The following is a 24,253-nucleotide window of genomic DNA, read 5'->3' as shown; positions in this document are numbered from 1 at the left end:
GTAAGCCCACCCTCTGCGACCGCCCGGATCTTGCGGACTGAGGGGCAACCTCTGGAACAGGACAAGCAGCCATGTCAGGCCGAAGATCAGTATCGGCCTGAGACAGAGCCTGAAACCGGTTCGTCAGACAAACTGGAGAGGCCTTCCGTTCAGCCCTCCGGAATGTCTTTCGCCCCCTGCCACACCTTGAAACGACCTCCCACTCTACCACAGGTGAGGGATCAGCCTCAATGCGGGCAGTATCCCGGGCAACCACAGTCGTAGTCCGATCGGGGGATGCGTGGGACGAGCTGGCCGTCACCGACAAACCCCCATCCGGACCCCCACAGTGATGCCCATTGGCAACAGCCTCAAGCTGTGTGACCGAAGCCAACACTGCCTGAAGCTGGGAGCGAAGGGATGCCAACTCAGCCTGCATCCGAACACAGCAGTTGCAGTCCCTATCCATGCTAAAAACTGTTTTGCAAAGAACGTCTGAACTAATCTACAGAGAGCGCAAACAAATCGACAAAATTTAAACGGTTATTAAAATACAAGATTGCCTAGTAAATGCAGTAATGCTGCTACTTGCGCACTGCTGACACAGTGCTCGGCGGCGGAAGGAGACTACGCGATTTTACACTATTCAGGTACTAAAACGCGTTGCTACAACTCTCAAATACTATAATACGCCCGAAATTTATGAATTAAACAATACAAGTACCAAAAACACGCAAAGAAATTAAGAATTAAACTATGTAACAAATGAGTGAGCTAGGAGTATACGACTTGCTGCTGCAGCTGCTTATCCAACGGCGGCAAGGAGCTTCAAGTCATTGTTCCTTGCCGTGTGGTTTCGCTAAATTACTGTCAGATGTTATTCTGAGCATTTATTAAGTTTTCGCGTATCTAATTATACCCTATAAATTACCTTCGCCACTACTATACTTTTTTATTATATGAAAATTTGGTTAAGGATAAAAATTTTAAATTTTCTACATCTACATAGGCCTATATACTCCGCTAGCCACCAAGTAGTGTATGGCGGAGGGCACAATTCGCCCAAAGTCATATTTCCCCCCCGTGTGTTCCACTCGCGGATCGTGCGAGGAAAAACGACTGTCTGAACGCCTCAGTACGACCTCTAATTTGCCTTACCTTTGGAGGGCGATCATTGCGCGATATGAAAGTTGGTGGTAATAATATATGCTCTACATCCTCGGTGGAGATTGGAATTCGGAATTTAGAGAGCAGCCCCTTCTGCTTAGCGCGTCGTCTATCTGCAAGCGTGTCCCACTTCAAACTTTCTATGAGATTTGTAACGCTCTCGCGATGGCTAAATGTACCAGTCACGAATCTTGCCGCTCTTCTTTGGACCTTCTCAATCTCTTGAATCAGACCCAACTGGTAATGGTCACTCACAGACGTGCAATACTCTAAGACTGGACGAACTAACGTATTGTAAGCTATTTCCTTTGTTGAAGGACTGCATCGCTTCAGCATTCTACCAATAAACTGCAATCTAGAGTTTGCCTTGACCGTTACTTGTGTAATCTGATCATTCCATTTGAGATCATTTCGAATAGTCACACCCAGACACTTGACGGATGTTACCGCTTGCAAAGACTGTGCATTTATTTCGTACTCGTACATTAATGGGGATTTTCGCCTTGTTATACAAAGTAGGTTACACTTACTAATATTGAGAGATAACTGCTAGTCATTATTTTGTGGCGGTTTAAGAGTCCTTATGCTGACCATTATTCGATATGGTGCCCATTAATATCTGCCTGACTTGTGTGGCCTGTGTTTCACCGAAGTGGCGTTTGTTAACAGCACTAAATAGTCTTCTGAGCCACGGCCGGATTTTCAGAGGCTTGTGTCCGCGTGGACTTGATGCCGTTTGCAGCGCTCCGGTGCTCACCGACTGCCTTTGAGGCAAGTCCGCGATCGCCTTAGCCCGCTGGTTTATACTGCCTGCTAAGAAATTTTAAGTTAAGTAGTGGCAATACTACTTAATGTTTTGATTTATGGAACTTTATTTAAAGTTTTACATTTCTTGTGGAATATGCTTGTATTACACATTTCGTGAATTCCGGCTAGCTGAGTTTCTTTTAGGTTGGTTGGTTTCGGGAAGGAGACCAGACAGCGAGGTCATCGGTCTCATCGGATTAGGGAAGGATGAGGAAGGAATTCGGCCGTGCCCTTTCAGAGGAACCATCCCGGCATTTGCCTGGAGTGATTTAGGGAAATCACGGAAAACCTAAATCAGGATGGCCGGACGCGGGATTGAACCGTCGTCCTCCCGAATGCGAGTCCAGTGTCTAACCACTGCGCCACCTCGCTCGGTGAGTTTCTTTTAAACAAAGCACTGTCTTAATTATTATGTTACATTACTGTTTCCAAACCATTTAACCATAATTACTGTTTGAGCCTAACTAGACATTGTACTTGCCTCACGTGTGGATAACCTTACTCCATTTGTTGTTTTGGTGCTTGAGGACATTTACAGTAGATTTTATGCTGGTTTTTAGCAGTGTATTTGCTCTCCTGTGTGTTAAGCGCCTCTTTGATTTTAAAAGAAAATGGTCAATTAGTTTCCCGGAAATCCTTTGAAGGTTTTCTCGCATTTTCTTAAATTGTCTTAGTAGTTCGTTGCTGTTGTGCTTTGAGCAGTTCCTGTTTAGTAAGAAAGAAGTTTTTAAATTTGTTTTACTGTTTTATATTTATTCTGACACTGAGTTTTGTGGCTTGTTAAAGTAAAATCATTTGTTATAGCGGATTATTGGTGTAAGCAACTAATTAGCTTTACCCTGTCACTCATAAGTATTTGTGGTTATAGTATCAGTTTATTCATGCTGTAATGTGGTGGTTAAATAAATGTAAACAATCAAACAACAAATGACGCTGCTGTTTTGGGTTCGCCCTCCCATGTTTTCCTTCCCCTACCCCATCCCTCCTGTGTTTAGGGATTTCAGCATTAACCACGATTGCGTCAAGTTCCGTAATGTATGTGAGGACCGCGCAGACCAATCAACGCGCGGCCGTCCACTAAAAAACTGTCGGCCTCACACAGCTTCTTTAGAGCAGGGTTGCCCAAACCATATTCCGCGGAAAGTTAAAAGTACTCCGCGAAAAAGTGTTACTAAAATCGCATTTTCTCGACATTTTGACGATACTAATTACCTTTCTAATATTCTATTATGATTTCCGTGTTATTACTTATGATTTAACATTGAAGTATTTGCTGAATACATGTTTCTCTAATTTTTTAAAATTTTATTAACCTTCAAAGCAAACAAAATGCTTCACCAGAGTACTAGAATTCTCAAAGTGTTCGGTCAGAGAAAAAGTTCTGGAATCCCTGTTTTAGAGACCTGCGTTTACTCCCATGACGTTCGAAGCTATACAAACTGGCGGGCCTGGGACTACGTTGACTGCACATTCTTTGAGTACTGAAATCAGTAGTTAACGTTTCATTTTAATACTACTGAAATCCATTAATGTACCATAAACTACAGCTGCTTCTGGCCACAATTATATTCCACCTCTTCATAAAATAATTGGCATAAAAAATGATTTTTCAAATCATATAAGCTTTTCGGAAACCACAGAATATTCAACAAGGATAGAAGCTGAAGATATGAATAAAATTTTGTGCTAAGGCCGGGACTTGAACCCAGGTCTCCTGCTTAGTTGGCAGATGTGTTATCCACTACACTATAACTCAGTATGCCTCCAACAAAATGTAATTCCATCTGATCTACAGCATATTAGGAAGGAAAAAACTTATTACTTTCCAATTTTTCACATATTACTTTTTTGTGAAAATAATATATTTTGGGTTAATGTTACACTTACAGTTGGCTAACTTGATCCCTATACTTTTCCTCCGTGATTCAATAACAATTTTCACTGCTTTAAGCAAAGAGGACTGAAATTTCATGTTAAACGAATGGCTTAGAGTGACATAATAAAAAATACAAAAATAGTTTGCTTTAAAAAAATGTTAAGCAACGTAAAAAGCAAGAAATTAATGATGCATATATTTATGGAAAATGGCTCAGTAAATATTTTTCAAAGCATTGTTAACACAAGCGTTTTTGTTGAAACGTTGGGGTTCCCAACCTCACATACAGGGTTATTACAAATGATTGAAGCGATTTCACAGCTCTACAATAACTTTATTATTTGAGATATTTTCACAATGCTTTGCACACACATACAAAAACTCAAAAAGGTTTTTTAGGCATTCACAAATGTTCGATGTGTGCCCCTTTAGTGATTCGGCAGACATCAAGCCGATAATCAAGTTCCTCCCACACTCGGCGCAGCATGTCCCCATCAATGAGTTCGAAAGCATCGTTGATGCGAGCTCGCAGTTCTGGCACGTTTCTTGGTAGAGGAGGTTTAAACACTGAATCTTTCACATAGCCCCACAGAAAGAAATCGCATGGGGTTAAGTCGGGAGAGCGTGGAGGCCATGACATGAATTGCTGATCATGATCTCCACCACGACCGATCCATCGGTTTTCCAATCTCCTGTTTAAGAAATGCCGAACACCATGATGGAAGTGCGGTGGAGCACCATCCTGTTGAAAGATGAAGTCGGCGCTGTCGGTCTCTAGTTGTGGCATGAGCCAATTTTCCAGCATGTCCAGATACACGTGTCCTGTAACGTTTCTTTCGCAGAAGAAAAAGGGGCCGTAAACTTTAAACCGTGAGACTGCACAAAACACGTTAACTTTTGGTGAATTGCGAATTTGCTGCACGAATGAGTGAGGATTCTCTACCGCCCAGATTCGCACATTGTGTCTGTTCACTTCACCATTAAGAAAAAATGTTGCTTCATCACTGAAAACAAGTTTCGCACTGCACGCATCCTCTTCCATGAGCTGTTGCAACCGCGCCGAAAATTCAAATCGTTTGACTTTGTCATCAGGTGTCAGGGCTTGTAGCAATTGTAAACGGTAAGGCTGCTGCTTTAGCCTTTTCCGTAAGTTTTTCCAAACCGTCGGCTGTGGTACGTTTAGCTCCCTGCTTGCTTTATTCGTCGACTTCCGCGGGCACGCGTGAACCTTGCCCGCACGTGTTCAAATGTTTCTTCGCTCACTGCAGGCCGACCCGTTGATTTCCCCTTACAGAGGCATCCAGAAGCTTTAAACTGCGCATACCATCGCCGAATGGAGTTAGCAGTTGGTGGATCTTTGTTGAACTTCGTCCTGAAGTGTCGTTGCACTGTTATGACTGACTGATGTGAGTGCATTTCAAGCACGACATACGCTTTCTCGGCTCCTGTCGCCATTTTGTCTCACTGCGCTCTCGAGCGTTCTGGCGGCAGAAACCTGAAGTGCGGCTTCAGCCGAACAAAACTTTATGAGTTTTTCTACGTATCTGTAGTGTGTCGTGACCATATGTCAATGAATGGAGCTACAGTGAATTTATGAAATCGCTTCAATCATTTGTAATAGCCCTGTATATTTGCATAGAAACATTGATGAACTTTCCAGAATTGGAGATAATTCTGCGCACTTATATGTTGTCCTTCAAAGTGACTGTAAGAAGACCTTTCTTAACAAGTTATGAGGATTTTATTTTTCCAAACATTTCTTCCCATTTGTAGAATAAAATTTTCTTCGCTATTGGCTGTTTGCAAGGTTTGTTTGTGGGCTCCATGCATTCGATCAGGGCAGCCTCGTCTTCTATTTGGTAACGGCTATAAAACAGTTCAATAAACTAGTTTTCGTAAAAACAATGTAGTTTTGCAAATTAATATTTTCTGTGGATTTGTTCCCATATTAATATCATACTTCAAGGTCGGAAATATGATTCAGGGTTACTTAATCCCAAACACCATGAGAAAAACAGGCTCAAGCAGTCCAATTTTGTATGTTGCGTTGACAAATTTTTAAATCAATTTGCATATATGATTTCCTGTACAAAAAACATATAACTGATTATGCATAATGTTGCAAAATGGAATTTGAAAAAAATATGTATCCTAAGAAAGTGCATAAAAGTTTGAGGCAATGAAACAATATTTCTTTCACTGTGACAAACAAGCAAGAACAGAGCTTATAGTGTCCAGTATATGAAGTAACAAATCTGTTCATACTGAAGAATCTGCTGATAGCAATCGGAAAATCATAGTGCTAACAACCTCATCAGTAACTGTTGGCTCTGGCAACAGACTGAAATTTTTTTTCGTCTTCGAGTCAACATAACCCTCAAGACTAAAATAACCCTAGTTCATGGTACTTGTAGCAATTGCAGATCCGAGGAAATAGAATAAAATGCAGAATATGTTTCAATACAACAATGTTTCACCTGAATTATAATTTCAGGTAAGCCACAGGTAATTGGATGCCTCATTGTCTCTTGGAGGCATTTCTTTAGTGCATGAAGGTTCTTTCGTACACTACTGGCCATTAAAATTGCTACACCAAGAAGAAATGCAGGTAATAAACGGGTATTTATTGACAAATATATTATACTAGAACTGACATGTGATTACATTTTCACGCAATTTCGGTGCATAGATCCTGAGAAATCAGTACCCAGAATAACCACCTCTGGCCGTAATAACGGCCTTCATACGCCTGGCCATTGAGTCAAACAGAGCTTGGATGGCGTGTACAGGTACAGCTACCCATGCAGCCTCAACACGACACGACAGTTCATCAAGAGTAGTGACTGGCGTATTGTGACGAGCCAGTTGCTCGGCCACCATTGACCAGACGTTTTCAATTGATGAGAGATCTGGAGAATGTGCTGGCCAGGGCAGCAGTCGAATATTTTCTGTATCCAGAAAGGCCCGTACAGGACCTGCAACATGCGGTCGCGCATTATCCTGTTGAAATGTAGGGTTTCGCAGGGATCGAATGAAGGGTAGAGCCACGGGTAGTTACACATCTGAAATGTAACGTCCACTGTTCAAAGTGCCGACATTGCGAACAAGAGGTGACCGAGACGTGTAACAAATGGCAACCCATACCATCATGGCGGGTAATACGCCAGTATGGTAATGACGAATACACGCTTCAAATGAGCGTTCACCGCGATGTCGCCAAACACAGATGCGACCATCATGATGCTGTAAACAGAACCTGGATTCATCCGAAAAATGACGTTTTGCCATTCGTGCACCCAGGATTGTCGTTGAGTACACCATCGCAGGCGCTGCTGTCTGTGATGCACCGTCAAGGGTAACCGCAGTCATGGTCTCCGAGCTGATAGTCCATGCTCTTGCAAACGTCGTCGAACTGTCGTGCAGATGGTTGTTGTCTTGCAAACGTCCCCATCTCTCAGGGATCGAGACGTGGCTGAACAATCCATTACAGCCATGCGGATAAGATGCCTGTCATTTCAACTGCTAGTCATAGGCCGTTGGGTCCAGCACGGCGTTCGGTATTACCCTCCTGATCCCACCGATTCCATATTCTGCTAGCAGTCGTTAGATGTCGACCAACGCGAGCAGCAATGTCGTGATACGATAAACCGCAATCGCGATAGGCTACAATCCGACCTTTATCAAAGTCGGAAACGTGATGGTACGCATTTCTCCTCCTTACACGAGCCATCACAACAACGTTTCAAAAGGCAACGCCGGTCAACTGCTGTTTGTGTATGAGAAATCGGTTGGAAACTTTCCTCATGTCAGCACGTTGTATGTGTCGCCACCGGCGCCAGCCTTTTGTGAATGTTCTGAAAAGCTAATCATTTGCATATCATAGCATCTTTTTTCTGTCGGTTAAATTTCGCGTCTGTAGCACGTCATCTTCGTGGTGTAGCAATTTTAATGGCCAGTAGTGTAAATATGCATATCTAATTGATTTTGTTTTGGACTAGAAGTGAAAGTTACAAGATGAAACTGGTGTATAAACAGTATGCACGACACATTTCTTTAATGATGAAGTTGCTATGAAACTGAAATTTGGTTTGTTCAAATGGCTCTGAGGACTATGGGACTTCACATCTGTGGTCATCAGTCCCCTAGAACTCAGAACTACTTAAACCTAAGTAACCTAAGGACATCACACACATCCATGCCCGAGGCGGGATTCGAACCCGCGACCGTAGCGGTCACGCGGTTCTGGACTGAGGCGCCTAGAACAGCACGGCCACAGCGGCCGGCAAACTGAAATTTCCAACTGTGTTCTCACGTGTGTTGTCGGCCGCGGAGTGTATAGTGACGAAGGGCGGGTCGGGACCACTGCACTCTATGGCGAACCAGCTGAGGTCGGCGCTGAAGGTGGCGCTGGCGCGCAGGCAGGGGTTCTTCTCTGGACTCTTGAGCCTGCAGCTGAGACAGCGGGGCTCGCCACCCTCCTCCACGGCGTACACCTGCCTTCTGGACGGCTGACCCTCCTCTGTGGCCTGGTAGTACCTGAGGGGCACACGACGGCAATTAGGACCCCAGCAACACGTGTCCTCGACGCACCCTACACGTGCTCAACCGGATTTAAATAAAGAAATTGTAAGACTAATAAAAAACGGGATAAAAATCCAAGTTGGACGTAGCCTTGGGATGAGCACTGGAGAAATAACCAAAAATGCTTCTGAATGGAGATCACTCGGAAGAAACCGGAAGAAAGACTACGAGAGCAGCCCGTAGACGACTTGGGAGAAATTGGGTGCGACAGCTGGATGGGGTAGGATGAAGGAAAATTGATGAAGTGACTAAGACCCACAACGGTTTGTTATACGTGATGGACTGCCCCATAACTGTCAGTGTTATTTTATGCAATCTTGATTTTGTGAATGTCATACAGATGATACCATCCCCCACAACCCTGTACCTATCAGTGATCAGCTGGCTTTCATGTCTCCATGTCTCACTGATACAGAAAATCGTAGAGGGGATAGGCAAAATAATGTGAACATTGGTAGTAGCCTATCCCCTACGTTATTCAATCTGTATATTGAGCAAGCAGTAAAGGAAAAAAAAGGAAAATTTGGAGTAGGAATTAAAATCCATGGACAAGAAATAAAAACTATGAGGTTCGCCGATGACATTGTAATTCTGTCAGAGACAGCAAAGGACCTGGAAGAGCACCTGAACGGAATGGACAGTGTCTTGATAGGAGGATATAAGATGAACATCAACAAAAGCAAAACGAGGATAATGGAATGTAGTCGAATTAAATCAGGTGATACTGCGGGAATTAGATTAGGAAATGAGACACTTAAAGTAGAAAATGAGTTTTGCTATTTGGGGAGCAAAATAACTGATGATGGTCGAAGTAGAGAGGATATAAAATATAGACTGGCAATGGCAAGGAAAGCGTTTCTGAAGAAGAGAAATTTGTTAACATCGAGTATAGATTTAAGTGTCAGGAAGTCGTTTCTGAAAGTATTTGTATGGAGTATGGCCATTTATGTAAGTGAAACATGGACGATAAATAGTTTAGACAAGAGGAGAATAGAAGCTTTCGAAATGTGGGGCTACAGAAGAATGCTGAGGATTAGATGGGTAGATCACATAACTAATGAGGCGGTATTGAATAGAATTGGAGAGAAGAGAAATTTGTGGTGCATCTTGAGGGTAAAAATCGAAGAGGGAGACCAAGAGATGAATACACTAAACAGATTCAGAAGGATGTAGGTTGCAGTAGGTAGTGGGAGATGAAGAAGCTTGCACAGGATAGAGTAGCATGGAGAGCTGCATCAAACCAGTTTCTGGACTGAAGACCACAACAACAACAGTGGTAGTAATGGGATGGTTGTGTTTGACGGTCAACAACGCAGGTAAGGCACGTGTCGCACTGGACAGTGCTTGTTCAGTACGGACTAGGCATCAGTGCAGGTTGTTTACGAGGAGCGCACACTTCATATTTGCATATAGAGGCCAAGGTCGATGTGCAATGAAATACCTAACAGAGTTCCAAAGAGAGGGCAGATTGAGGGGACCCAATTAGCTGGAGTATCAGTAACCAAGACAGTCAACTTACTGAATGTTTCGAGAGCAACTGTTTCAACAGTCATGATAGCATACACAAAACATGGAAAGACATAATCGTCTAAAAGTAATAGTGGGCGCAAATCAAAACTAAATGACAGAGATCGTCGTACACTGACACGAACTGTGTCAAAACAACACAAAACTACGGCGGATAAAGTGACTGCAGAGCTCAATAGTCATCTTCGAGACCCCTTACCTACTTGTATTCTCCGTCGACAACTGCATAAAGCGAACATTCTTGGACGAATTGCTATATCAAAATCATTAATGGCAACAACGAACGCAGAGAAGCGTAGAACATGATGTCAGCAGCATAAATCCTGCACGGCTGATCAGTGGAGAGACGTCATACGGTTCGACGAGTCAACGTTTTCGTTATTTCCAACATTGGGACGGGTTTACGTCTGAAGAACCCCAAAAGAAGCCTACAGTCCTCATAGCTTGCTTCCAACGGCTAAGCGTCGAGGTGGAAGTGTGATGGTCTCGGTACCCATGTCAGGGTATTCTGCTGGTCCCATCATTACTCTAAAAGGCCGTGACACAGCCAACGCTTACGTGAACATTTTAGGTGACCGCGCTAGGATGCCGCCGCTGCACGGCGAGTGGGGTCTGGCCTACAGCCACACTGAAAAGGCCAACGCCCTCGCCGACTCCTTCGAGAAGCAGTTTGAAGCGGCAGAACCCCAGGATGAAGAAAATGGAGAGGTAGTCCGTCGTCAACTGGCTGTCTTACTCAATGCTGAGGATGACCCAGAGGACGAACCCACACTTTTCGCCCCCGAGGACGTGGCAAAAGTAATTAGGTCCCTCCCCACAAAAAAGGCGCCAGGACACGACAGTGTCACCAATAGCTAGTTAAAAACCTCCCACCCTCGGCGATCACACACCTCGCGAATGTCTTCAACGAGATTACTCGTTGCCGCGAGTTCCCAGCTTGCTGGAAACACGCGGGAGTGGTCGCGATACACAAACCAGGGAATGACCCTCTATTCCCGCAGCACTACAGGCCGATTAGCCTCTTGCCAACTCTCAACAAGATCTATGAGCGCCTCCTGCTAAAACCCATTCAGGAACATATTACCAGAGAGCAACTTCTGCCGGATTTCCAATTCGGATTCCGGCAGAACCACTCTGCCTCACAACAGATCATGAGAGTAGTCGAAGCAGCCACAGAGGGCTTCAACCATAGAGGCTACTGCGGGATAGTGTTACTATAATTAGCCAAAGCCTTCGACTCTGTATGGCATAGAGGGCTACTCTACAAGTTATACACGCAAGGGTTCCCCGGGAGCATCGTTAAGCAGTTCACAAGCTATCTCACGAATAGGACTTTCTCTGTCAAAGTAGAAACCGCCACCTCCACCAAAAGGTGTATTCGTGCTGGGGTTCCACAGGGATCGGTCCTGGGGCCAGTTTCTACACTGCGGACACACCAACGGCCCCCCTGGTGCACACAGCGCAGTACGCAGACAACACAGCCTTCTACACACGAAATGCGAACAAGGGCCTGGTCATCCGTAGGCTACAAAGGGTTTTATACGACACAGAAACTTGGGCCCGTCGCTGGCGCATTACCATCAATTCTGAAAAGACGTAGGCTGTGCTGATCACCCGGAGGCTCGGATGGCGCGGACCTCCTCAACGCCCCCGCCCCCCCCCCCCCCACTCCACCTTCACCTAAACGGAAACCAACTCCCCTGGCGCAGAACCGCCAAGTACCTTGGCGTAACCTTGGACTCTCGTCTTACGTGGAAACGTCACATAGACGAGGTCCACAGGAAGGTTTGTCACAGAATGTCCATCCTGTACCCAATCCTCAACCCTTCCCTGCCCTGATACGGCCAGTAATGGAGTATGCATGCCCTGTCTGGGAATACGCGGCGAAGCAGCACCTGGACAAACTCCAGAGGCTGCAGAACCGCGCCCTCAGGAGGTTACTGCACCTACTCCTCATATTCACTATTGACGATCTGCATGCCACTGCTGAAATCCCTCTCCTAAAAGAGCACTTCCAAGATCTGGCAAGGACCTTCTACGAAAGCTTTTCCAGGCCAGGAAACGTCCCCATGCAGTCCCTAGGTCGGTATGACATGTTCCGTGACAAGCACAAACGCCCAATGACGATCTTCGACGACTAAGTCGAAGAGAAAAATCCTTATATCCAATTCCTGATCCCCTTCCCTCCCACATAATATCAATCATCACGCCAACCCCAGGTAAGTATCAGACACATGCAGAACAATCATCACATCACACAGACAACCAAAAACCACAGAAATAAACACACACACACACGTACAAAGTGGAGTAAAAGCCGCAAGGCTACAAACTCCCCCAAACACATCCCCAAAGAGGGGAAACTATCAGATGAGAGTGAGAGTGATATCCCGACAGACCGCTGCTGGACTCGCTGCAGTTAACTTCCTCGCTGTCGCTGTTGTACGTCGGAGACATGGCTGGACATGGCAAGGGAGGCGAAGCCAAGGGGAAGTCAAGATCTCGCCGTCCTACTGGAGCACCTGGCCGATGAAGTGAGAAGTGGAAAGAAGAGCGAGAAGAAGATGAAGACGCAACAGTGCTACAAATGCCAACAGCTTCGCCATGTGGCAAAGTCCTGCAACAATACGGTCGCATGCATGAAGTGTGCGAAGGCACACGATACACGCGACTGTAATAAGCCGCGAGATGCTGCTTGAAGTGCGTCAAATGCTGCGGTGCACACGCTGCAAACTATCGTCGTTGCAGCAACATAAAGAATTGGAGCAAGCTGAAACGGAATAAGAAGACTGAGGGCGCTAAACCTGGGGAAGTGGCCCAACAAGACAAGGCGGCCGGCCCGCCCCCATATCCAAGAAGGTGAAGCGGGCCGCGCCGCCGCGAAGGAGACGACTACGGTAGTTTCCGCGAATCGCTACAGAAAGCCACAGACGAGGCCGTTGCCGCCCTAAAGGCGGAATTGGAAGAGGAGCGCCGTCAGGTGTGGCAACTGACGGAGGCCTTGACTCTTGCTATTCGCAGAGAAGAGGCGCCGACCACCATTAGGAAGGGGGTAGATGCAGAAACTCAGACGATCGCCTCTCTGGCCGACGCGGAAACGCAGGTTGCTGCAAGGGTTGTCGAGGGAATGAAGGAGGTGGCACAGCAGCCGGAAGAAGAGGACGACGAAGAGGCAGCACAAGTCGCAATGGTCCGAGAGGAGGCTGCCAAACATGGCAAACATGACCACCTGCCGCTGCCGGACAACCCGCAAGCGGCTAAGCTGGTGATGGACATTCTAGCGGAGTCGCTGCGAGATGATACATACCCGTACCTCTACCATCCATACCCTTTTAACCCTCCCGATGTTCCCAAACCCCCTCTTCCCCACCAACCATATGACTTTGGTTGGGCAGCTGCAAACCTGCACAACGTCGTATCTAAAAAAGACCTAGCTCTGATTAATTCCCACCCGGTCTTCACGCCCTGGGATTGGCAATGCATCATAGATGTGGTGCCAAGAGCCAGGACCAAGAAGAAACATCGCTAGATCTACTAGCACATACAAGTTATTTTATCCTGCCTTGCTCGGGCAAGTCCAGTTTTTCCTTTGTCCCAGTTATAACTTTCTACCTACTATTTTGGAGTGAATGTCATAGGACAAAGACCCCTATTTTTAGGCAACCTCTGGGAGGCTGTCATTCATAGTGAGCAAGGAGAGAGTGATATCCCGACACTTCGCCTGAAGCTGATGGAGACGCATTCCATCGAAAAAGTTGCGACGGCGCTACTCGGCTGACAACCCGTGAAGACTTCGTATATAACACTCGATTAGATGACGTGGAGAGAAATTTTAAGGAAAAGCTAGCAGCCTCAGACACCATAAATATAAGCGGTCTGGAGGAACAAGTAGAGGAGTTGATCGACCGAAAAGTTGCCAAGAAGTTAAACCCAGACGTTTACCTGCAATACTTGATGATACTAAGAAAGGCATGGACGATTTGTGGGAAGAGTTTAAACTTATCCACAATAAGGTATAGAAAGAGGTGGCTTCACAGAATGTAGTGTTGACTAGTGAGGTAGTGACATTTACAATGGGGAGCAAATTCTGGACTCTCCAGACAATTTCCCAAATTTAAACCAGATGGAGATGCACACCCAACTCATTTCTTGAAACGATTTAATCAAGCCTTGCCGAAAAATAGCGAAGACGCAAAAAAAAAATAGAATTTTCTGTAGGTTACCTTCTAGGAGAGGCTTCAGAATGGGGTACAGTAAATGTAGAGAATTTTTCGTCTTGGGCAGACTTTCAGAAAAAGTTTAAGGAGGAATATTGGTCAACAAGTGCCCAAGAGAAGTTAATATCTGATTTATGGGACCCAAAGTATTACAACCATACATGAGGTACGATGAGAAGATATTTTGACCGGCAATTAACAAGAGCAAAATATTTAGGTAAACCAATGGAGGAAGAGGTATTGGTAAGGATTTTGATAAGGCGATTACCCACTTACGCTAGGAAAGACATATTATGTAGCAGGTGGAAAACGGTAGAAGAGTTGTTATCTTTTGTAGACGCACTTGATGCAATAAATAAGGACCGAAATGAGAATGTGCATCAAAATAAGAATAAAAACTACAGAAGGAATAATAATAACATTAATAATAGTATATTTCAAAAGACATGAGACGAATTTGGCTATAGTACACCGGGGTAATCAGAGTAGGGGTATTGAAAATCATCAAAAAAAAAAAAAAGACATCCACCTTCGAATATAGGCCCAGTAAATACACAGGAGTTTGTACCTGGTAATAATAGAGTACAAAATAGAAACGTCATACCTAGGTTTGGTAACCAGCCGGTGATTACAAATAATGAGGAAAACGTCGGGCGATCTGGATCCAGAGCCGGGGCCCAGGTCGTGGAAATACCTTATAATAAGTATGCTTGCTTTACACATAAAGTACCAACTAAAGAATGGTTACTAGAAGAACCCGGCGTAGCTACAGTTAATCCACAACCGATTATAGTTGGAAAGATAGAAGATTTCGAAGTCGACGTATTTATTGATTCTGGTAGTGAAGCTTCACTTATTTCTAGTAGATTGCTTAATACATTAAGAACTAAACATAACTTACGACTATTATCAGTGACCGGAGTAGATATAACTGGAACTAAAAATAAGGTTGTAAAATACGAAATCCGAGTAAATCGTAACATCGATTATATTACGTTACAGCAAACGCTTCTGGTAGTAGAAAATATTAATAGAGAAGTGTTATTTGGCTTAGATTGGCTGTCAGAGTTTAACGTCATATTGAATTTTGAAGAGAGCTGTCTTTATTTTGGATTCAGTGATGATAAATATTGTGTTAAGTTTCTAGCAGACAGTTATATTGATAAACAAACGACTGAACACCAGCGTTTACGATTAAACGCGACAGCGCAATTGTCACCAGAGATGGAAGACTTAAGTCATGCACAAGAATCTAAGACCTAAGAACATCTCTGCAGACAAATTCTCCAAATCTGGAATAAATCAGTTAACCTGCAGTTCGTGCCAATTGATCTACATAGGCCAAACATGCAGAAATTTCAAAACGAGGTACGGTACTCCGAACACCTCAGAACCCTAAGAAGTGATAGTACACACTCCATTTTTGCAGACCATCTAATACAAGAAAACCACCACCCAAAAAACATGGAGACTGATCTGAAGATCCTCATAGAAAGCAACAGTCTCTACCAAAAACTCAGAATAGAGTAGAACTACCACATACAAAAAGCAATAATACAGGGAAAGAGAGTCCTGAATGAAAATACAACACTGTGCAAAAAACACTGTTTGGAACACTCAATGAACATACAAAAATGACTCCTCACAAAAAATACATAAAAACTTCTGTTTTCTTGGTTCTCAACACACCTCTCTCTCTCTCTCTCTCTATCACACACACACACACACACACATTCAAATTCAGCGCCATAACGAACACAAGACCAATGATGAACAAGTGAGCAATGACAATAACATGACAGCTCTCAAACAGTGTGTATCAGAAGTGTCTGTGCAGATCACATTTCGCCACATTTTGTGTACGTGCATGTGAGGTGAAGTAGTGAGCGGAAATTTGTGATAAACTGAGTGAAAGCAATGCAAAACAGCAACTGATTGTGACACCAACCAGGGACACGAAACAGGACGGTAAATGTAAGTACAGAAACGTACATAACCTCTGCCCTGGAAACAGGTCTACACAAATACGTAATAATTTTCTTCATGGCTAGTTTTCAGATGACATGCTGTCAAAAAATCGACGAAAACGAGCACTAAAATCGATGTATAGTAATACAGTTCAGTCAGCGATGTAATTTTAAGATGAGTGTCCAAACAAAACTAAGTAAATTGCAAATTTTGTATTTCTTAAGCCTACAGCAGTTAAATTATTACAAATGTAATATTGTAGTTTTCATTAATAAAATTTGACCCACAAAAGATGACACATTGGTGTCGAAACATGTCTGGTAAAATATAAAAAATAAACTAATTGTGTTTGCATGAGGCTGATTTACAAAACCACCCAGTTTTTTGGGTCCAAAGAGCTTACAACTTTCATGTTTGGGTCCCAAATACACCGTAATCCGTAAACACTAACAATGGCAATAAATGAACAACGTGTGTCTTTTTATTGTCACAGTAAAAATCTTTACGTATTTTGTTAAATAATTCACATTATTTAGAAGTGGAAATAAAGTCGCGTGGCACTTAATTTGTAAGTCCATTATGGCTTTCACTAAGTGGGTACCAATATCGAACCACAGACGTGTTTTGGCGCCCAATGGGCTACACAAAACGAATTGTTTGGCTTCTCCTTATGCTGACGAAGCTTTGTAGGTACTTCAGATACTGAACAAGGCATATGGGTTCTATGAATATTGAAGAGACATCCTACCTGTATGTATCAACGCAAAGGACAAAGGTCAATTTGCATTCAAATATTACTTTGCTCTCTTAAAGTATTATAGTGGCCAAGAAAGACATCAAAAACAACACCCGCCACTGTAGTACAAGTTCATATGCCTAACAGATTCACACATGATGGAGAGATTGAACGAATGTATGATGAAATTAAATAAATTATTCAGATAGTTAAGGGAAACGAAAATTTATGTGTAGAATGGGACACGAGTTGAATAATAGAAGAAGGATAAGACGGAAAAAGTAGCAGGAGAGCATGGACTGTGGCAAAGGACTTTAAGAGAAAGCTTCCTGGCAGAATTATGCGGAGAGTACAATTTCATCAGTACCAGTACTTGGTTTAGCAATCATGAAAAATTGTTGTATACGTGGAAGACACATGGAGTAACCGAAAATAGATTACATAATCAAAGGAAGAGATTTTCTAATCATATTTAAAATTGCAGAACACTTCCAGGGACACATATGGACTCTGGTCATAATTTACTAATTACAAACCGTAGATTTAAGCTGAATAAAGTACAGAAATGTAGGAAATTAAGGAAATGCAACCCTGATAAATTGAAAGAGCCAGGGGTTGTGTTGAGTGTTTCAAAGAGAGCATTAGGCAGTGATTTACTGCAACATGGGAAAGGAAGACAGTAGAAGATGAATGGGTAGCTTTGAGACATGAAATGGTGAGGACAGCAAAGTATCATATAGACAAAAAGATGAGGCCCAGTAGGAATCCTTGGATAACACACGAGATATTAAATTGAACTGGCAAAAGGAGCAAATGTAAAAACGCAGCAACTGAAGGAAGAAGAAGGGAATACAAACATGAGACTGACAAAGAAATGACAGAAATGGCTATATATGAATGGCTAGAGGACAAATGCAAAGCTGTAGAGTCATGTATGAATAGGGGAAAAAACTAATTCCGCCCTTATGAATATTAAAGAGACCTTTGAGGGAAAAATACCTGTCTGAACATTAAGAAGTGAACTGGTAAGTACTGAGCAAAGTAGGCCAGGCTGGAAGGTGGAAAGAGTATAGAGAAGGGCAATATAAGACAGACGAAGTTGAAGACGTAAGTATAGAAAGAGAAGAGGTAGAGGATGAAGATGGGATGGCTGAGATTCGTAATGCATTAATAAGAGAATAATTTGACACACTACTAAAAGACATAAATCCCCATCATTACACCGCATTCGAGCACCATTACTGAGATTCATGGGAGAGCGATATACGAGAAAACTATTCTATCTGGTATGCAAGATATTTGAGATTCCTGAAATATCATCAGATCTGAAGAAGGAAGAAAAAGTTATAATTCCAAACAAAGGAGGTGCTCACACGTGTGAATATTATCGAACCATTGTCATGCTGACACGATTTACTTGCAGAAGAATGGGAGGAGGTGCTAGAAGCCCACATTAAAATTTTGTGTCTCGGGGAAACGTAGGAGCACTAGAGGCAATACAGATCCTCTACTTACCTTAGAAGACAGGCCGAAGAAAGGCAAATGCTCGAATATGCTATTTGTAGAGTGAGAGAAAGCTTTCTAACATGCCGATTGAAATACAGTATTTGGCATTCTTAAGGAAGCGCGGATGAGCTACAGCAAGCGAAAAGTCATGTTCAACTTGTATAGAAACCAGACTGCAATTACAGGAGTCGAAGAGCCTCACGGGGAATCAGTAGTTGTGAAAGGAGCAAGGCAGGTCTTTTAGCCTCTCCAGGGTATTATTCATTGTAAACTGTATGGGAAAGATGAAGAAACTTGGAATGGAAATTAAAGTTTCGCCTGATCCCCTGACACAATATGGGTATCGTCTAAACCTGTTGCTGCTTTCAAGATAATTACTTGCGCTCAGCGGTGTACTTACACTGTACCATTCCCATCCCACGCGTACAAGTCGGTCACTGTCAGTTCTCCAGAGGTGATGGCCCTTATGGAGTTCCCAGTCACTTTGACGACGTGAGGGAAGCTGCCCGCATCTCCCTGCGGCTGCCATGCTACGGTCAGAAAAGACGAAGGGCTTCCGTATCTGAAGAGCACCGTCTGCTGGTCCAACCAACCGCCTTTCTGCTCCAATTTCAGGCCCTGGAACATGACAATACATCATCGTAATCATAATATAGAACTAACTAAGACCAAAATCAGTGTCCGCGTGGAGGAGGAGGCTATAGCTGAAAGCTGGGACTGGTTATACACATCTGAGATGGATACATTCCAAGTAACATTAAGAAATAGAAACCGATTAAACAAATTCGTTAAACCTGGTCAAAAGCGTCAGTCCCCGTGCTATGTATAGGAATTCATATCGCTTAGTGTCCAAGTAATGATGCCTTAGGGCATAAGGACATAGGAATAACTATATGTCTACTGAAATGGTGATCTTTTTCACTGACATGTACGCATTGATCTGTACATACAATCATTCGTTCATTTTCCAGACATTTGTCTAGGAATATTTAAGTGATTAACATTGCATGATTTCTGGTTAAAGTAAGCAAGGGATATACCATTGTATATGTGAAATTCTGGTACATCAATAACCTGTATAACCGCGAGAATGCACTGTGTTACACAGGTGCCGGATGTCAGTTTATGGGATAGAGTTCCATGCCTGTTGCAGTTTGTTGGTCAATATAGGAACGGTTAACGCTGCTTGTACAGTACGCTGGAGTTTTCGTTCGATGAAGTCCCATAGCTGTTCGATTGGAGACAGGTCTGGTGATCTAACAAACCAAGGCAACATGTCGACACTCTGTAGAGCATGTTGCGTTACAACAGCGGTATATGGCCGAGCGTTATCCTGTTGGATAACATACCCAGCAATGCTATTCCAGAATGGCAGCACAACAGGTTGAATCACCAGGCTGACGTACAGATATGCATTCACGGTGCGTGGGTTGACCACGAGAGTTGTCCTGCTGTCATACGAAATCGCACCTGAGACCATAACTCTAACTGTAGGTCCAGTGTGTCTAGCACGCGGACAGGTTGGTTGAAAGCCCTCAACTGGCCTCCCTCCACCCAACAAAAGGCCATTACGGACACCGAAGCAGAACCAGCTTTGGTCAGAAAACACAACAGATCTCCATCCTGCCCTCCAATCTCACGGTTGGCACTATCGAAGTAGCAAATGGCGTTGGTTTGCGGTCAGTGGAATGCACGCTACAGGGCGTCTGGCTCGGAGCTATCCTTGAAGTAACCGATTTGTAACCGTTCGTTGTGTCACTGTGGTGGCAACTGCTGTTCAAATTCTGCTGCAGATGCAGTTCGATGCGCCAGAGCCATACGCCGAACACGAAGGTTTCGCTATCGGTGGTGCCACGTAGTCATCCGGAGTCTGGTCTTTATGCGATCGTACACTCTCGTGAACAGTGCTGGCAGCATCCATGTACTAGAACAGGGGTTCCCAACAAAATTTTCTCGGGGACCCCCTCATCAAGCATGATTGTTACCTTGTAATATCACAGTATCAAGTACCTAAAAAAGCCAAATTAAGAGTCTTTTTATACGTTTTCAGTTTTTGGTACATAGAAAAAACATTGACATATTCATTATTGAAAAAATATTGAGCTTAAAACTTTTTCAATTTAGCCATCATTGTTGTTGTACAGCAGCCAAAACAAAAAATCTGTTATCATACGAAATATATTTAATATATTTTTTATTCTAATAGCATCTTGCGGACCCCTCTGGCATAGCTCGCGCACACCTGTTGGGAACCACTGCTCTAGACCATGCAGCTTCTCGTAGCCCTACTATACGACCCCGTTCAAACTCAGTGAGATATTGATCATGGCGTCTTTGTCGCATCAAAAGCATTCTTGACTAACATCAACTCATCACACCCAATCTCAAAGGTAACTAATGCTCACGACCTTTACAGCGTGTATTTAAAGCAAACCTGATTTTCATCTTCATAGTGGCGCTATGATGCATCTAGAGCGAAATTTGGATAGAAGTCCCATTTCAGATCTTCGGACACGCCTACCAACTTTCGTTTCTGTCCCAGAACCCCTCCCTGGTGCTGCGATTTTTTTCCGTCAGTGTACGTCCTGTGACATAATGTACAATTTTGTTCCGATGTTTACAGTTGTAAATAATGTCTAGGTTGTAATTACAACGTTACGGCTGCCTCTTCCCGTTGCCTTCCACAGCTCTTACAATCCATTTTGAGGGCGCCACGGGTATTTTAAATTGATTACCCATCCAGTATTCGACCGTGTAAGGCGTACCTACCTGCAGGTGGATCCGGATTTGTTGGATACTTGTGAAGCTTATGGGGAACATCATTCCTCTAATAAGAATGAACTCTGGCTCTGAGCACTATGGGGCTTAACTTCTGAGGTCATCAGTCCCCTAGAACTTAGAACTACTTAAACCTAACTAACCTAAGGACATTACACACATCCATGCCCGAGACAGGATTCGAACTTGCGACCGTAGCGGTCTCGCGGTTCTACGCGCGTCAGGTTGGGATCGCGTGACCGCCTAGAACCATTCGGCCACACCGGCCGGCAAAGAATGAACTAAGGAGAAACAAAAATATATGCTAAAATTAGAATTAATCAAAACACGATATTTAGCCGTGGGCATGCTTCACTGTTGTTGCATAATGATACATGACACAGATCACGTGTATTGAAATCACAGTGACATTCCTGTGTTTTGTTCGCGGTGGTAAACAGCTGAACAACTACACACTGCAAGGCTGTAAATGCCTGCAGAAAGACGTGTATGCAACGGCAGCTGCCGGTGCGTCTCGGAGCTCAAACTGAACGGGCTGGACATGGCAGCGGCCAGTCTGTAAAGTATGTGCCAACTACGTGGCCACAGGAGATTACCATGCCTTTTTGCCGGCAGATGTTTACTCCTCTGGATCAGTCCCAACCACCAGAAATGCAGTTCTCACTGCACGCCTACGCTTCAGCGACGGAGAAGAACGACCATCCTTTTAGGTTTTAACGGCTGCCGCCATTTTGAGTAAATTACTAACTACTCTCAAAATGACAGCAGTCGAAATATGTTTAGACATTTTGGTTCATCTGTATGTTAGAAATCATTATCATAAACTCTCGTTTCTCTCAGATATTTTGTTAATGTTTTAAATCGTTACTGAATTTTCAAGGAACTCGAAATAAAATTTGTAGGGAAATCTGAGATCATCGGTCAGTTGTTCATTTCGAAAGTGTGGTTAATCTGTCATCCGATTAATTGCTTATTAATTAGTACATGACAATTTCTTTGTTTTCGGTCTTGTAACGCCGCCCACGTACCTCGCTCGCCACATGGTGGACGCAGTGTTCTACAATATAAAATGGTTAGTATTTCTTCCGCTTCATAGATGAGATAACTAGACAAAGTTACATTATATAACATTTGTTTCTTTTAGGCACTTTTCTTTCATATGTATGTATCTCTTTCAATTCTTATCTGTAGCACTGATTTTCAACCATTACAACAACATTATTGTTCACTCTCCTTTTCAGTTCTACACTCCTGGAAATTGAAATAAGAACACCGTGAATTCATTGTCCCAGGAAGGGGAAACTTTATTGACACATTCCTGGGGTCAGATACATCACATGATCACACTGACAGAACCACAGGCACATAGACACAGGCAACAGAGCATGCACAATGTCGGCACTAGTACAGTGTATATCCACCTTTCGCAGCAATGCAGGCTGCTATTCTCCCATGGAGACGATCGTAGAGATGCTGGATGTAGTCCTGTGGAACGGCTTGCCATGCCATTTCCACCTGGCGCCTCAGTTGGACCAGCGTTCGTGCTGGACGTGCAGACCGCGTGAGACGACGCTTCATCCAGTCCCAAACATGCTCAATGGGGGACAGATCCGGAGATCTTGCTGGCCAGGGTAGTTGACTTACACCTTCTAGAGCACGTTGGGTGGCACGGGATACATGCGGACGTGCATTGTCCTGTTGGAACAGCAAGTTCCCTTGCCGGTCTAGGAATGGTAGAACGATGGGTTCGATGACGGTTTGGATGTACCGTGCACTGATCAGTGTCCCCTCGACGATCACCAGTGGTGTACGGCCAGTGTAGGAGATCGCTCCCCACACCATGATGCCGGGTCTTGGCTCTGTGTGCCTCGGTCGTATGCAGTCCTGATTGTGGCGCTCACCTGCACGGCGCCAAACACGCATACGACCATCATTGGCACCAAGGCAGAAGCGACTCTCATCGCTGAAGACGACACGTCTCCATTCGTCCCTCCATTCACGCCTGTCGCGACACCACTGGAGGCGGGCTGCACGATGTTGCGGCGTGAGCGGAAGACGGCCTAACGGTGTGCGGGACCGTAGCCCAGCTTCATGGAGACGGTTGCGAATGGTCCTCGCCGATACCCCAGGAACAACAGTGTCCCTAATTTGCTGGGAAGTGGCGGTGCGGTCCCCTACGGCACTGCGTAGGATCCTACGGTCTTGGCGTGCATCCGTGCGTCGCTGCAGTCCGGTCCCAGGTCGACGGGCACGTGCACCTTCCGCCGACCACTGGCGACAACATCGATGTACTGTGGAGACCTCACGCCCCACGTGTTGAGCAATTCGGCGGTACGTCCACCCGGCCTCCCGCATGCCCACTATACGCCCTCGCTCAAAGTCCGTCAACTGCACATACGGTTCACGTCCACGTTGTCGCGGCATGCTACCAGTGTTAAAGACTGCGATGGAGCTCCGTATGCCACGGCAAACTGGCCGACACTGACGGAGGCGGTGCACAAATGCTGCGCAGCTAGCGCCATTCGACGGCCAACACCGCGGTTCCTGGTGTGTCCGCTGTGCCGTGCGTGTGATCATTGCTTGTACAGCCCTCTCGCAGTGTCCGCAGCAAGTATGGTGGGTCTGACACACCGGTGTCAATGCGTTCTTTTTTCCATTTCCATGAGTGTATATGTAAGCAACTTATATTATTTCATAATGGCATAATCTCCTTAGGCCATTACAGCAAAGGAGGTAGAGTTACATTCTGAGCACCTAGTAATTTTCACTTTTGTGTACTACAGTCGTGCTACAGCCTAAACCTCAATTATGATAAGTATATATAATTCAGACAGTTCTCTCATTATTGATAATTTCTTAACTCAGTATATTAGCCAGACAATTAAAATTCGGACAAGTTCCTCTAATTCACATCTTACGAGTAAGCCTCTCAATCTTTAGTAACCTATTTTGTACAAAACTATATTTATATTGCACACCTTTCCTCAGAAAGAATTCTCACACATCATACAACATTTATCGCAACAGTGATGTCCCTATACTTACATTTTTTTCTTTTCTCTCTAGAGATGTATTTCGTCCTTCATTGCTGGACCTGCCATCTTTATTTCA

The 24,253-nt window shown here is 44.2% G+C and overlaps 1 protein-coding gene across 1 annotated transcript in view; it reads right to left on the bottom strand.

Annotated features, from left to right (window-relative positions):
• The window catches only part of LOC126262316 (venom dipeptidyl peptidase 4-like), a 315,546-nt gene that overhangs the window by 91,087 nt on the left and 200,206 nt on the right, over positions 1–24,253 (bottom strand). The window contains exons 10-11 of the mRNA XM_049958868.1: positions 18,765–18,982; positions 8,142–8,365 (exon numbers count right to left, since the gene is read on the bottom strand). Coding sequence (XP_049814825.1) covers positions 8,142–8,365; positions 18,765–18,982 — 442 coding nt within the window. The remainder of the gene's footprint in view (positions 1–8,141; positions 8,366–18,764; positions 18,983–24,253) is intronic.

This window comes from Schistocerca nitens, chromosome 6, assembly GCF_023898315.1.
Source record: "Schistocerca nitens isolate TAMUIC-IGC-003100 chromosome 6, iqSchNite1.1, whole genome shotgun sequence".
Lineage (NCBI taxonomy): Eukaryota > Metazoa > Arthropoda > Insecta > Orthoptera > Acrididae > Schistocerca > Schistocerca nitens.
This window is presented reverse-complemented; position numbering and strand designations above follow the sequence as displayed.